The 15,658-nt window shown below is 41.4% G+C and overlaps 1 protein-coding gene across 1 annotated transcript in view; it reads right to left on the reverse strand.

Moving 5' to 3' along the window:
* LOC104073131 (reelin-like) overlaps positions 1–15,658 on the reverse strand; it is a gene marked incomplete at its 3' end in the record, with an annotated part of 122,402 nt that overhangs the window by 62,610 nt on the left and 44,134 nt on the right. Inside the window, exons 8-9 of the mRNA XM_009572812.1 lie at positions 15,254–15,494; positions 2,456–2,601 (exon numbers count right to left, since the gene is read on the reverse strand). Coding sequence (XP_009571107.1) covers positions 2,456–2,601; positions 15,254–15,494 — 387 coding nt within the window. The remainder of the gene's footprint in view (positions 1–2,455; positions 2,602–15,253; positions 15,495–15,658) is intronic.

The raw sequence follows: 15,658 nt of genomic DNA on the forward strand, positions 1-15,658 counted from the left end.
AACGGATGATAGGATGATATATGGATCTAAATTAGATCTACTGGACACGGAGGTCCAAAGCTGCAATGTATCTGCTAGAGAGGCCAGAGGCAGCCTGATGTGAGGATCTGTCCGCTTTTAGGATCAGGCCATAATTTATGCAACTACAGAGAAACAGCATGACAGCGGGAAGATGCGTCGTACTAACAACAGCAACCCCCATCCGTGTAGCCTACTGCTTTAGGTGGGACATGCAAAAAATACCAATCAACCGCTTATCGAAAACAAGGATAAGCTTCTCTGCCCTCACTGTTGAGCTCTTTCAGATGTCTCACCTCCGAGAGCATTTGGCGCAGAGGAAGGTGGTGATGACCCCTACGTGGGAGCTTCCTTCTGCTCTCCCTTACGAGGAGATAAAGTGTTTCTGTGACTATTTGAATACAGTAAAACAATAGTTCAAATATAGTTCAAACAACATTCAAAAACATTTATCTAAGAAGGAATTAAGGAAGCTCATCTATTTGCAGTTGTGTACAATTCCCAAAGCAAAGCCCCACAGAAACATTGCAAAGAGGGACAGGGTGGTGACAGTTTTATACGAGGGGGATGTAGTCCATAACATCACCCGAGTTCAGTGTGTATTCACGGCTGTGTGCAATTTAAACCTCCATTCTTACAGCAACAGTTCAAAGAAGGAAGTTTCTAATACAGAATAAAATTTGAAAAGCAAAAAAATTAAAAAAAAAAAAAGGAAAAACTTGTGAGGACTTGGGCTGGCCGCTTAATGCCTCGGAAAACAAAGTTACCCCCTGCTAGGGCAGGCTGCCACACCACCAAGATTTTATATGCAGGGGGTCAGATCAGGGCCTGGTTCCTGGGACTGCACGCAGGGTGAGAGTGCAAAATGCATCTGCCGGCTGCACCCTGCCTCGCTGCGAGCTGGGAGCCGTGGCACCCGCGGGCTGGAGTTAGACGCTGTGTGACAGTGAAAATGTAATATTCCTAATTCGGAAGAAATTGTGCATTTGCTAGCCAGGGTATGGCATAAGCATTTTATTTCCAAGTTTCTACTCACTGTATCATTTGCTACTGTAATTAATTTTTTACAGTTTACTCATTATCTAAGAAGGAGGTGTCCTGATTAGAACAGCTGATGATGAGGGGTCTGGCACGACTTAGCTCAGCTAAACACCTGGTCCAGCAGAGACAGGATCTACAGACAGGGCAGATGTCCCCAGGTAACATTCCCATCCTGTTTGTTCAAGATGGAAAAGAGACTAAGAGAACATCTCAAATGTATCCCACACGGTCACCTAACACACAACACACACGTACTCATTTTCTTCCCTTTGTCTGAAACAGCACCCGCGACGCCATGGGTTGATTGTTCAAACTGGGACAGAGTTCACAGTGAATATATTTTCTGTAAGCCCCAAATAAACCAGGTGTCCACAGGACACATTAGCATGTATTTCTTAAAAGGTGCTCTTTACCTTCAGCACACCACAGGCAGCATCTGAATCAGCTGTTAATGATCTGAAGCACTTTGTAGGTTAAAATCAACATTCAGCAGAGACTCATAAATTAACAGTGTATGTTTCTCATTGCCCTGCAGCAATGAGATGAAATCACAGCAACTAATGAAATTCTTTTTTTTTTTTTAAAATAAAAAAGAATCAAGACCACATTGTTGGTTATTTTCTTTTTGTCAGAATTTATACACTGAGGTATATAAAATGATACTTCTTTACAAGGACACTTTTTTTTTTAAAGCTCACTCATGTTTTGGTAAGAGTGGTAATTTTGCTGTCCTAGATGGTGTCTTCACTTTCTTTGCCCTTGCAGCAGTCCCTGCTGGATCTGGCTTTACAGGTACTCTTTGAATCGCTATACATATTTAAAGTAAAAATAGTAAATTATCAGCCAGACCCTCAGCTCTGGCACGGCAGGCGTGGCCATGCTTTTGGTGCTGGAAGGTGAGAGCAGGCTGCTGCTTCAGCTGTCCTGCCTCCACCTCCTCCTCCTCCGGCACCTGCAGGCTTCTGCACGAGCAGGAGCTCTCCCATGGCAAAGCGTGGCTCACAGCAGGGATCCAGAGGGGGATGAATTTCTCAGGGATTGATTTCATATGGATATGAGTTTTTTAAAATACTCTCAGGTGTGACAGAATGAAAAAACAGCTCAACATCGTGTGTTTCTTCAGAATGACTATATAATTTACAAGCAAAACTTTTTTGTTAAAAGCTTTGGTGACAGAACGGTCTGGAGACAGACTGCTCCTGCTGGGTTTTCCGGACTTGTTCCTTCCTAAAATCTACAGTTGCCCGTTATTTACTGTATTGCTATTTATCCTAGTCACAATCTTCCCTGGCCACACAGCAAAGACAAAATGTAATTCTCTGTTTGTCTAGTTTCCTGATCCCTGGAGTGATGCTGCACCCCTGCTCCGGGCCCTGCGCAGGCACGGGGCACTCACCCTTTAGGCTGACTCTCAAACTCTTCTGCCCACTGCTCCTGGGCGTCCTCCGTGGAGAGGTCCACGTCCCGGGTTGTGGCGAAATTGAACTCGCTGCCTTCTGTCCCGTGGAAGTAGATGGAGTTTCCATCCGACTGGCAGCTATGCTGTGGACAAAAGGATGTGACGTTACATCGGGTTTGCAAGGGCAGCTGTCCTGCTCACGCACCGTCAGAGCTCAGAGCGAGCTGTATGTTATCTAACGACTCACCAACGCCTGAAACAAAAAAAAAAAAAAATAAAAATTGGGTGGTCATCTTTTATCTTTCTTGGCCCAAAACCAGCAATGATTGCATCCTAATCTCGTACCCGCTTCCCTACAAATGCACTTCAGACCGTTGTAAAACTGTGTTTGCATGGAAAAGATATGTACCATATCTTTGGGTGTTTATTTTAAAGTATTGCTATTATGTCTGGCACATACACAACTGTGCGTACAAATAACTTTAGTAGTATACCAAATATTGCTATGGCTATTTTGTCGGCATAAGAGTCTCATGCTGTGAAACATGTCAGATTTCCATGACTGAATTTTTGCCAGCGGAGGTGTTTGCATTTAAAATTGCTATGCATTGCCATAGAGTAAACTTTGGGCCTGAAGTGTACAAGTGAAAAGGCTATTTGTTATATTTAATTCAAATAGCATAACAAATAGCTCAATAGGCAGCTAGCTCTTGTGATAGAGCAGCCTCAGGGGTCCTGAGGCTGCCTCCACACCCAACGTGTCTGCTTTTCCTATTGCAATTCTGTATGTACCACCTCAGCAGCATTAAATGAAGCCGTGCATCTGCCCCAGTGTGCCCTGACTACCATGGCTCTCCAGGCATATCGACCTGGAAGAAGCTGTCTGTGAGCAGCACGTGGGGGTTACAGTACAGATTTTCTTCTTTCCCCATCCTACTTTTGCCTTCTTGTGTGTCTGATGAAATGGTAAAAGTCTGCAAAATCTGTGTGGCTGAAGCAATACTGTGAGCTTCTAAAGAAGATCTACCTGGCCTTAATGCAAACTGAGAATTTGGCATTTTATTGAATTGTTTGTATTAAAACAAATGCTGATAAAAGTAATAATTAGCTCGAACATTTTTTTTTTTTTTGAAACCTTGGTCGCATTAACAGTGAAAGCTGAAATAAGAAATGATCAATTAGAATAATTCTGCCTTCTTACCACAGTTCAACATCTGAAAAAGAGACACAATAATGCCAAATTGCATTGACCTTTTCGGTATCGTCTATGCAGTGCCCTCTTGTCTCTGAACCCCTTCATAACACACCGAGGGAAAGTATGACAATCACCTCTTCTGTGTTTAAAAAGGTCATGGTAGTGCCACATAAATGAATAATTAAATTTTTAACAGAGAGGAAGATATGGCAAGAAATGAAAACTGCCCAGTACATCTTTGTCTATAGGATTTTATGAGCAAAGTACAAAATAACACATTTTGTCAGATTCTATAGCTCTTCCTTCATTTATCAATGCAAAAAAAGACGTAATTGAAATTCTTTTGTTGATGATTTTCAAGTATGGTTGCCAATAACTTAGCAATTAATTTATATTTAGGAATATAATTTGTGGCTAAGTTTCTAGAGGTGCCTACACATTGTTAGAAAAAAATCTGAGTACTTGAAGTCTGATTTTTGGATAGAGACTTTCTGGTCTATAGTTGAATGACAACAGCTCTATGTTTATTAACACTGACTAAATATCACTTAAAGAAATAAACACACTATAAAAATGTGAAGACTGTTTCAACTTCTAAAATAAACAAATTGCTGTTAAAGTGTTTTTCTTCCAAAGAAAGGTCAAAGCAATAGAAAGATTCTGAAGTGTTGATAATTTATCACAGAAATTAAATAGATTTTGTCCCAAGTCTCCTTGCTCTGTTAATGCACCATATACACACTGCACCATATATGCAGCTGCTGCCACTGAAAAGGCAGAATAATTTACACATAAAATATTTTATAACTTGCAGAAATTAATGAATTTTTTAAAATTTTATTTATTTTTTTGTATTTTACTTCTCTTTGAAAAACACTCTTTGTACTATGCAGTTATTTATAATTGACTGAGAAATGGCTTTTGTTCACTGATTTTATCCTTCGTGCTCACAGGTATTGCTAACATCAGAAATTTAAGAATAATTTGTTTATTTTGCTTCTTGCTTTTCAGAATTTCCTTCATTTGCTGAACAGAAACGAAGTATCCTTTATCTGTCAATCAATCTGACATAACAGGCAGTCAAGTAAATACACTAAAAATAAATTTTCTGGCTAGAACTTAATTCAAATTTATACGTAACCCTTCATCTCTTAGGAAACAAATAGACAAATAGATCCTACTGAGCTAGTTATTACAACTGCATACAAGCTTTGAAAAATCCTTTATAAGCCTTACTCATTTCTCAGGTGTTAAGTTATATGTAAGTATATACTTGATAGTGGGGTATGTAATTAGTAACCTCTTGCCTGATGAAAGCCACCTATTAAAATAAACGCAAAGCAGATACAGCCCCATTATCATTTAACATTTGTATGTCCTTCTGTTGTCTAACAGAACATTTACTGAAGTACATCTGACGGAGTTTCCATTTAGGTTGTCAAAATAAATAAATGGGCAGTTTGGCAAAGGGGTGAATAAGTAATTATTTATAGAGTGGTGTGTGATCAACTCTTTATGAAAGCTCAAAAGCATCATTTATTTCATTAGTTCTATAAAACTATCTTTATGCTTTTATACACAGCTAGACAGTATCTATGAATATGCATTTTATGCATATTTTATGTGTTAATGAGCCACACAACGTACAGCTCAAATCACCCTCTGCTCACATTAGCTTTGAATCTCACGTGAAACAGCTACGCAGAAGAGACTGGGGTTTAACTCCTTCTGTTATTCTACATACCTATGAAACCAGTAACAGAAGCTCATTACCTTTAGAGAGAGTAAGAAAGATTTTCAAAACACAGGTGGGGCTTTTAAAGAAGTTCTGAGGGAGGGCCGTCATTTTCTGGTACGTTTTTGCCCCAGTGCCACCATTTGGGACCCTGGACACATGCCCATGGGAGAAGCAGATGAGGACGAGCCCCATTTGCATGAGCTGTGCTGCCCCAGCAAGGGCCAGGGATCCTTTGCTCATGATCTCGTCCTCTCCCACCTGCCACATTTCCCTCGCCTGTATAATCATCACCCCCAGTTCACACTTAGCTTCCATATTTTTCTTTTCATTTTCCAAGCAGTTGCTATCTGTCGCTGCTTTTACTGCTTTTTTTTCGTCCAATGGGCTGATGAAGGGTGAATAACCTCAAAGAGCACCCGGCCAAATTTTCCAGGAGCAAAAGAAACTCCGCAGGAGATGGTCCCTCACCGGCATTGCCCCCAACTACCTTGTCAGTCTTGTTCAACATCCAGGAGGCTGCTGACTGTGTTGGATTATTTTGCGGTTTTGTAATAGGGCTTGAACAGATTAGAGACTGAATTGAAACCATCAGACTCATTTTCTCTTGGGTTCAGCCCAGAATTTGAATCCAAGCCTTTAGAAATGAAGAACTAAAGTACAATTTACATACTGTGTTGCCTCTTTCCCAAATGAAAAGCTTTACACTTGCAGTGGTAGTCTATATATTTCCAGTGTTTAAGGACTGAATTTTACAGATCTTTTTTTTTTGTCATTCTAAAGTGATAAAAAATGCGGAATGAACATGTACTGTGTTTTGAAACTAGCTGGATTAAGTTCTCCCTAAACTGGAGATACTGCAGATCTCTCTATGTAGATGTAGAGTTCTCTTTTACGAATTCCAGATTAAATTTGTTCTCTGTTTCATTGTTATTTACACTTAAATGATTTATAAGATAAGAACAAATTAGCTTGCTGTGCAAATTTTGTAACTAAAAAGGCCAAATGACAGCAACTTGTAGGATATTTCTCCTTGTTACCATGGAAGCCTCAGCTGTAGGTCCAGAACTAAAGCAGAGTTTCATTTTATTTAAAGGGGATTAAAAGCATATGGAACATTTAGTGTATTCTTGCGCAAATTATAACACTGAAAAGTTAACTAATTTGTGAGGAAAAATTAATTTAGACAATAAATCCTTTGACAAATCTGATAACCTTCATTAAACAAAGTTTTCTCCCAAATCACCTACATAATAGAAGGTAGGACACTTGCAGGCACTTGAATGGAGCCACTTCACAACAGTAGCTATTTCCCATTGTTTGCAACTGGAGTGGGACTATCAGCCTGCCATAAGTAAACTCTTGTATTCCTAAATAAACAACTCCTGCCTGTTGCCAAACGGAAAGAAGCCAAGTTCTGTTCAGGGACTGTGGTCATCCCAAGGGGAAAAAAAAAAACCAGTTTAATTTAATCTGGCACTACCAATACTATTATTCACTAGCTGCAATTGTTAAGCTATTGCTTTACATGAATAGGGCAAAATGAAAATTGGCTGGATGCATTCCCGTATCTCAGCATGCTTGGATTTGCTTTCAATCTAATCTTCACACTGCATTTTCTGTGTTTCTAAAGTTTGTCTACCAGATAGTTACAGTATCATTGCTTTTTCCCTACTTTCAAGGCCCTGCATGGCTCATCCTCACCTGTCTCCATCATCTCCCGTACGCACCATCTCATGGCTCACTTTTCCTTGACTGCCAATGCTTGCTACTGTGTCTGCTGGTGAGACGACCAAACTTGCATGCCCTTGCCCATTCTGCCCACCACGCTTGGCAAATTCCCCACAAGATGATGTCCTTCAGGCACTTCCTTAGTGCTTTCTTCAACAAGCCTTGTCATTGATTACTGAAGAATGCACCGCTTACCAGGATGAGCACTCTCCCCTCCTGCAGTATTTCCTTTTGCTCCCACATCTCCCCAGCCCCAGCTTATCTCCTGTTTTATAAATGGATGGCAATTCCTGAGACACAGGCGATCTTTTTGGTTTGCGCCTGAAGAGGCAGCAGTGGTACATTCCTTGCTCAGGGCTCTTTGATTCCGCAATGGTACCACTACTACAAAAAATACATTTTCATGCTAAAATTGCTGTTATCTATGAATATTTCTAGTCTATGAGTACAGTTCTTAGCCAAGTTGTCTATGAGAGCCAGCAAGTCTGACTAATTCAGGTGAGATTTCCGTTGTACATTATGAGGGCATTAGCTAATAATTTGAAGACACAGACTATGGGAGAGAGCAGTGCATGGTTTCAAAATCAAACTTTTGTCAAGAGTCTGTCACCCTCTTTATCCTACTCTACACTCCTTATATTTTACTTCTTCTACCTACAGCTTTCACCTTTTTTTGGTAGGTGCTTTTAGGAACGCCTCTTGATCATTTGAGATGCAGAAGGGTTTCAATTAGGACTGCTCAAAACCGTTGGTCAGCAAAAGCAGGGAAATCAGATTTGGTGAAGCAGGCACTTTCCAACTAGACCTATTTATGTTTTCATAAATAAATACTGACCAACTTCCCGTAGCATCTAAATGGCTTAAGGGCCCCAAGTAAGATCTGGGATCCTACATCATGTAGCATGCCTGAACAATCTCCATATTTTTAAAGACCTGCATGAGAATACCACGTAAGGAGACATCTGCTACCCTCAGCGTGACCTCTTGGCTGGGAGGGACCTCTGAAGGTCTCCTGTTCACCCTGCCGTGTGACGTAGCACAAGCGTCAACCAGATCAGCCTCTGCCACAGTTGCAGCTAAGCACACAGCCCTCAAGATTTTTAGAAGCTCAAAAGACAAAGATTGGGAATGTAAACAGAAGCGCTGAAGTTCATCCAAACCAGCTTCTGTCCCAGTTGTTCAAGTCAAACTTGTGAATCAATAAATACCTCTTGGCTTTACAGTGTGGGATTTCTTTACTTGGAGAGCAGAACAGAGGGCAACTAAATGATACGACTGTGCCATTCGGAGAAGCATCAGCAATGAAATTCCTCAGAGTAACAGATTTTTGGCTGAGGTGCTGCATATCATCTGAGGTTTGTCCGCACACTCCCATGAAAATGTTGTTCACCTCTGTGCCTTTAAAGTATCCACAGTCATCTTTACCATCATTTAATTAGGTTTTTATCAGAGACGAACACTGATGCACCTCTTCATATTATCTCTCCTGGGCCTAATGGCCCCGATGATTCTTTCAGACAGCTGTAGCCTCACAATTTATTTTTTGGCGACATTTCTTGCATTGGAATGAATGTGTTGGGCATTTGGGCAGTGCCAGCTTGCAAAGGGCTGACGGCAGATGGAAAGAAATCTGCCCAGTATGCCTTCACCTCTACACGAGCAGAGGGCCATCAATTTCCCCCATTAAGGAGTTGTCACGCAGCCCACCCAGCTGGAGGAGCATCTCTGATAGCCAGGCTGGCTGGCGTATGCTATTCAAATACAAAACGCACTTTAAAAGGAAACGAAAATATCGTTTGTCGGCAAATTGAAAATGCATGGCTTTGACCGCAGCCAATTTTTTAATGACTGTAATATTTTAAGTGATTATTTTTGCCACTTCAGATTGCTCCTTAGAGAGAAGAGGTTTTTTTAATTAAAATCTAGGCAATGCAAACAGATGAGATATGAGAAGCAGAGGAACAAGAAAAAAAGATGAAGAAAATTAATTAAAGCAGCATTGTCAATGGAGCCATGAATTAGATATTGTGTCTTTCTGGGAATGAGTCACGCAGGTTTTAAAGATTTTTAGATTTTGACATGGTAGCAGGTACAAGGATAGATTCAGTCTTGATAAAATCATACTATGTATGCAATGTCTTAGCCAGCAAAGGTACGATGACAGAATTTGGGAAAGACTCTAAATTCTAAATTTTGTGGATTTGGCTGTTAACGCTTCTGCCTGAAGTCCCTTCTTTAACCAAAGAAAAAACCACAATGTAATTAGCGTACTTCACCATGAGATAAACAGGGCTTTAATCTTTCCCACATGCTACATTTTTTCATCATTTAATGTAGGTTATAGAACGAAAACCTTGGCTGCGCAAGCAGGCCAGGTGCATGGAGGGTTACAGTGCACCTTCCCTTTCCAAAATAATGGGATGAAACTCGTCCTGTGATGTAGTAACAAACAGTTTATAAAGTGTGTTTTCACTCATCATTTCCCATTATAGACTGTTATTCAAAGGCTAGCGCTCAAAACACTTTGCTTGTTTATGAGTGATTCTTATGATTCGTATGGTTCTTAATTTTCTAGGACATTTCATGATGTTTGTACAACACCGGTCATTCTGGCGATGACAGATATCCCTAATGAGTCATTTAACTGGCATGAACTGAACTATTCCTCTATGTTATTGGGACTATTGATGTTTCTAGCACTCCGCAGTGAGCATGATTAAACCTCATCTGTTCTTCTGAAAGTAATGATATGTATTTACACCACTGTAAAATTAGAGTAAGAAAGAGTCAACCAAAGTCATTTCCACTCTTTGGCACCTAATGGGTCAATTCCTGTTGTTTTTATTAATGTGCATCTCACAGTGACCTGCAAAGACCAAATTCTTTCCTTCTAGGAGGCAGGAAAGACCCCTGGTGCTTTGACGGCAGCTCAGAGCTAACGCTGGCTCCCTGCCACCCCCCACCACACTTTCGAGCCATGGGGAACTGGCATGGAGAAAGGTGCAGGTTCAGCATTGCTGCCCGACAGCGATTCTCAGCTGCCCGAGCAACTCACAGCACCACAGACAACCACCTATCAGTTCCAATGACACCCTAGGCATTGTATCCAAGTATTATGATTTTAATTAAAAGTGTGATTATTAACAAAAAAAAGAAAAGCAAGGGTAATTCCATGCATGGGCTAGATCCAGCCCTATGGATATACAGATGCCTCCTCGATGGGCACAGCTCGGAGTGCCTGCACTCTCACTAAAGGGAGCCAGTCGACAGGTTTAGTGCACCCTGCTCCGCTTTCTTCACCTCTCCTCCCCTCTCACACTCCTCCTGAGAAGCAGGCATGGCTCTCAGACGAGGTGCAGCAGGAAGCCTGCTCGCCTCTTCCCAGGAAGATGTGGTGGATAAGGGCTCCTGCGAGGCAAAGCAGCTGGCTAGAAGGCTGGGTTTGGCCCACAGACCAAATACTGCCTTGCTATATCTTATTCAAAAGACAAGAGAGTCTTGTCAGAAGCATCTGTATGTGTGTAATTTTGTCCCATATAAGGTCATGGCAATTTCAATCTCCATTTTCACACTGGCATACCTAGAGCATCACCTTTCCTCCAGCAAATATAATTGATCTGATTCAGACAATGGGTATCTCAACCCTTTTTTAAACAAGCATTTTAAACCAAAAAACGGAAAAAAATCTTGTTCATTTCAGCACAAACAATTAAACCGGGCAAAAATATATATGGAATATCAGGATGTTTGTTTTGAAAGAAGACTATCCAATGCCATTCCTATTAATTAACAGAGTATTCAGAGATTTGGAAATCTGCTCTGGAACTGGGGGAGTGGAATAGCTTAATCAGCCCTTCTTTCTGCCAAATTCCTAGGCCTGCGTGCATGTCTTCTCTGCTCAGTGACACACAACAACAGAGGTTCAGGAAGGACTCGCAGACCTAGGATGTACGTAGCCCTGCTCTGCTCAGGGCGTGGTGAAAGGTCACGGAGTTTTACAGACACATTTTCAGCACATTTTTCTGAGAGTGAATGTTCAGTTCTCCCATGCTCTTCTCATGCAGCTTTCTCTTCTGCTAAGCTGGCATGCATTTCTGGGAAATTAAAATGAGCTGAATGGTGATGGCCTGTTACTTAAGGGGCTTACTGTATCAGGATATTGGGATTGGGATGTTTTCAGGATTTATTGGTCATGTCCATAGTAGTGAATAACATGCATCAGGTACCACTCCCTGGTCCTAAACCCAACTTGCTCAGTGAGGCTGGCACAGACCTTCCCCCCTTGCCCCATCCCATGCTATGCCAGGCTGCATGCTCACAGCTCAGCAGCACAGACAACCTCAGATGCAGTCCCCAAGTCCTGCAGACCAACCAAACTAAGCTGACCAGTTGGACTGCAACCTTCAGCCACCAAGTGAAGAGCAGCTGCAACTACTGTGAGACAGCAATTCTGTAACTGGACTCTTCTCAAAGGTGAAAAGTGTTACTGGGTTAACACATCATGATCAAATACATCGCCGCTCTAGTGTCTGTAATGATCTATACTGCTTTTTCCCAGATGTGGAAAAATTCCAGAGGCAGGTGGTTTGGTCTCAATGCTATTTTTATGTAACCAAAGCACTGCAGAGACATGAACTATAAGACTGCTGAGGTTGTCTCCCTTCTCAACCTTAGTTTTTGAGCTTGCACATCCAATCTTGGACCAGGGCAATCAAAGAAAACTAAAAAACTTGTCAAATGTTGTACCTCAAAACACAACAATTTCTGGTCAAATACACAAGGTATATGAAGTGTATACAAGATATATGAAGTCTCATCTGAAAGATGAGATGACTTTTCTGTTCTACAGGAGTAGAGATCCAAGAAGCATTACTGAAGGAAGAAGATTTCACCTTTTCCCCCAATTAGCTATGGAGTGTTGAGGTTCACAGACCTTTAACAGCTCTCAGAGCATAACACTGCTTCAGGCGTTCCAGCAATCTCAACCACCAGTGCAACATCCTAACCATGCTCGGTTGCAAGGCCGTGCTCACGCTCAGAGCTGTCGCTAGAAATATTGAAATGCAGTCAGGAATTTATCCTGTTCAACACCCTTCCACATAGTCCAACACAGATAAATACGTTCCAGTGGATCCAATTAATCTCCTAAGGGTTACTTGGCCTTGCTAACAGCGTCTTTCTTGTCTTTTGCTGTCTTCTTTGGAACTGAAACACACAAATTCAGTGGCTTATCTCTCAGCTTGCTTCCCATCTCAGTAGCCAGTTCCAGCTGCGTCTGCAACGAGCCATGTGCTTTCAAACGAGTAGTAACCGCTCCTGAGCGCAGCGTGAAACGTAATGAAATTCCTGGTCCAAGTTCAAGCAGACTGGAAGAGGAGGAGAAACCGCTTCCCAAGCTGGGCACAGGCAAGTTCCCACAAGTGCTTATTGAGAACACACTGTCCAAATCCACCAAACTGGAGTGAACACATCGGTGCATAATTACCATTAATCTTTGCACTGTACACTCCAATGACTGAATCCGTCACAGAACCTAATCCAGGACTCTGACAACAGTCTTCACGGTAGTACTTTTCTTTGTTTTAGCTGTCTTTTTACCTTATTAATCTAAGCAACTATTAACCTGAGCAGTTTTACCAGCAAAACTCCTGGATTTGTAATGTTTGCTATTTACTTTAGTAGACCTCAAGTACTACCAAAGTAAACCTTCTTCAGAAAAAAATATACTTTCTTTGCAAGTTGATAAGCATTCAACAAGAACATGTACCAGATATAACAAGCAATTCTAAAAGGCACCTCCTGAGCAACTATTGGGAAAGAACTTACTGAACCATCTCTAACTATGTGAGCAACAGCAACGTTTATTCTAAACTACCAACAAACCATCTCATAATGCCTATCTTTACTAACAGAGTAACCCACTAAGGCAACAAAATGGTATTTAATGAGAATTTCCTTAAAAGGTTTGGGATGGCTGAAGGGATGGGTGGGGTGGGCAGTTCTAACATGCTAGGACCATAATGGTAACCGGATTAGGCCAGGGACCATTCTCTGGCCTTGACAGCAAATGACAAGCAGAGTTTGCATCCAGGTGGGCAAACTCTCACCTCCAAGAAGAGTGGTGTCATCCCTGCGACCTACTGGAAACAGTCCCTGGCCCATCTGTGAGGATCCCTTGAAGATAATGCCTGGGAGATTGCACAAGCCAAAGCCAGGCGAGGGGGTGCTGTAACAACTAAGGTGTGCAAGATCATGGGCTCATGTTTGTATCCTCATTTGCTTCATTCACTACCCTGATATGCCACAGAGCCTCCAAGGAGAAGGCTCCACCATCTGAGCAATGCCTGCTGGGGCAGTCCAGAAGGAAACAGAGAAGTAGTAAACACTTAGAGAAGAAGTAGCCTAGAGAAAGACTGTTTCTACTCCTTTTTCTACCAGAAATAAGTCTGTATTTTTTCCTCTTCTTTCAGTTCTGACTGCCAGCTGGATGAGCTGTCTCAGACTGACACTGCCCTTCCACCTGAGATATATGCAATATCAATCATTCTGGCTGGTGAAAGGTAGTGAGCAAGAAAGGATGAATACAGAAAATAAGCCCAGTAGATGGAAGAAATTTAGAAAGATTATTTTTCTTTTTGTTTTTCTTAATATTTCATTCCCTCGGTCCAATGAAATTACTTATCTTTATGGCACAATTTAGGAAAAGAATTGACCCACAGTTTTGTATATACTAATCAAAGCTGAGTTAGACAACAAATAACATCCAGAAATGTGACTGTTCGTTGGCATTGTCAAGGAAACTCACAAGGAAAAGCACTGAAAAAAGCCAGTGAGGAAGTTAACACAAACCTCAAGAAAGACTTTTAAGGCCAGTTTATCTAAAATACTAATTGACAAAGAACAGGAAGATATGAATTGCAACTCGTATGGCACAAACAGGCTTGGACGGCAGAGAGAAGGTCTCATCAGCTTGAAATGGAGTTTGGCATATGACAGACTGTGAGTATGGGAACTTCTTTAAAAAGCACGTAGGGGAGAGTAGCACTGTCAGGGATTCTCCAACATTATTCGGCAAGCAAATGCCTTTGGCTATGATAGAGAAATCTCCTAAAAGCTTCCCCCAGTTTCTATGAACTCTTGCAGCCTGAGAGCATTAACAATATTGGGAATCCTGTGAAGATGTACCACCCATTGCTGCCGTCATTCTGCCGTTATACTGGCAATATGCAGGTTCTATGAGTAGATTAGTGGGAGTATTTATTTCTAAAAGGATTAATCTGTGGCCATTCATACCAGGTTCTGTGGGAAAAGGATGAGGCCATAACCAACCTCTTACTGCCCTCAGTATTCGACATCTGTTTCCTGTGCAATTGCCAAAACCATTACCAGCATCATAAATGAACCCCGACATCAAAACTGCTTTTTTTGTGAATGAAAAATAGGATGGAAACAGAAAGTCATCTGCTGTTCAACTTCTGGCTGCTTGTAAACATAGAAAGCAAGAATCCAACTGATTTCCAGATGTTGAACAACTCTGCATTGGAAGGAACTTTGTGCACAGAGATCTTGTAGGGCTCCTTAGAATTTTTCCCAAGGTTGTATGATCCTGCTGGATCTCATATATCAAAACAGGATCTTAATGAAAAAGAGACTTTTAAGAAGCAGTCACTATCTGAATGCACGCTGCAACAGAGATGTGATATACACGGTCAGAAAAAGTGGGAAACCATAGTTTTTTGTGATGGTTTGTGATGAAGCGAGTAGTGTTAGCCGAAAAACACCAAGATAAACAAACAGGTAGATTTCAAAATATCCAGTGGAGAGACTTGAATTTGTTTCAAAAATATTGCACTGTTTTGCTAAAAGGAAGCTGTTTCCCATTTTCTGTTACATGATCTTTGACATGGCAGTATAAACTGTCATTTGGTTTTGGTCATGGCAGAGAAGTTGCATTGTTTCTAGAAAGCCCCGATGAGACAGAGAACAGGTAAAAACAAAGTAAAAAAGAGCCCAATTCCAGAAGCAGATGGAGTGGCCTAAACATCCTTGTGTGTTCAGAGTTTGGTTAGATGTTACTGTCTTCTTCCACATACAAGAGTAATAATAACATTAAGCCATAGAAAATCAGACTAACCTTAACTGTCGCCCCAGGAAAGAAAAGCCAGTTGCCAGTATCCACAGGATCAAGATTATCTTCTAACACAACTTTTCTGTGAGCAGCATTTATGATCAGGATGTTGTCCAATGCCCAACAGGCTTCATACACATCACCAGAGTGAACATAATCCTGTTTCCACTGAAAATGGATGTTCTCCCCTTTAGCATCTTCGGGAAGGTACAAGATGTGGATGATTGTGCTGACATTGGACGGGGCGCTGAAAAACAATGATATGGAATTAGACCAAGTTTAAGCCATAGCCAGGAACATTTTTCCCTCATTTAACACATTTACTGGGTGTGACACAGTTGTGCTGACATCTCTTGTATGCTGATAAGTCTTCTACGGAGATCAGAAAATACCTGCCCTGAGGCAGAGTCC

This window comes from Fulmarus glacialis, unplaced genomic scaffold (assembly GCF_000690835.1).
Source record: "Fulmarus glacialis isolate BGI_N327 unplaced genomic scaffold, ASM69083v1 scaffold70, whole genome shotgun sequence".
Classification (NCBI taxonomy): Eukaryota; Metazoa; Chordata; class Aves; order Procellariiformes; family Procellariidae; genus Fulmarus; species Fulmarus glacialis.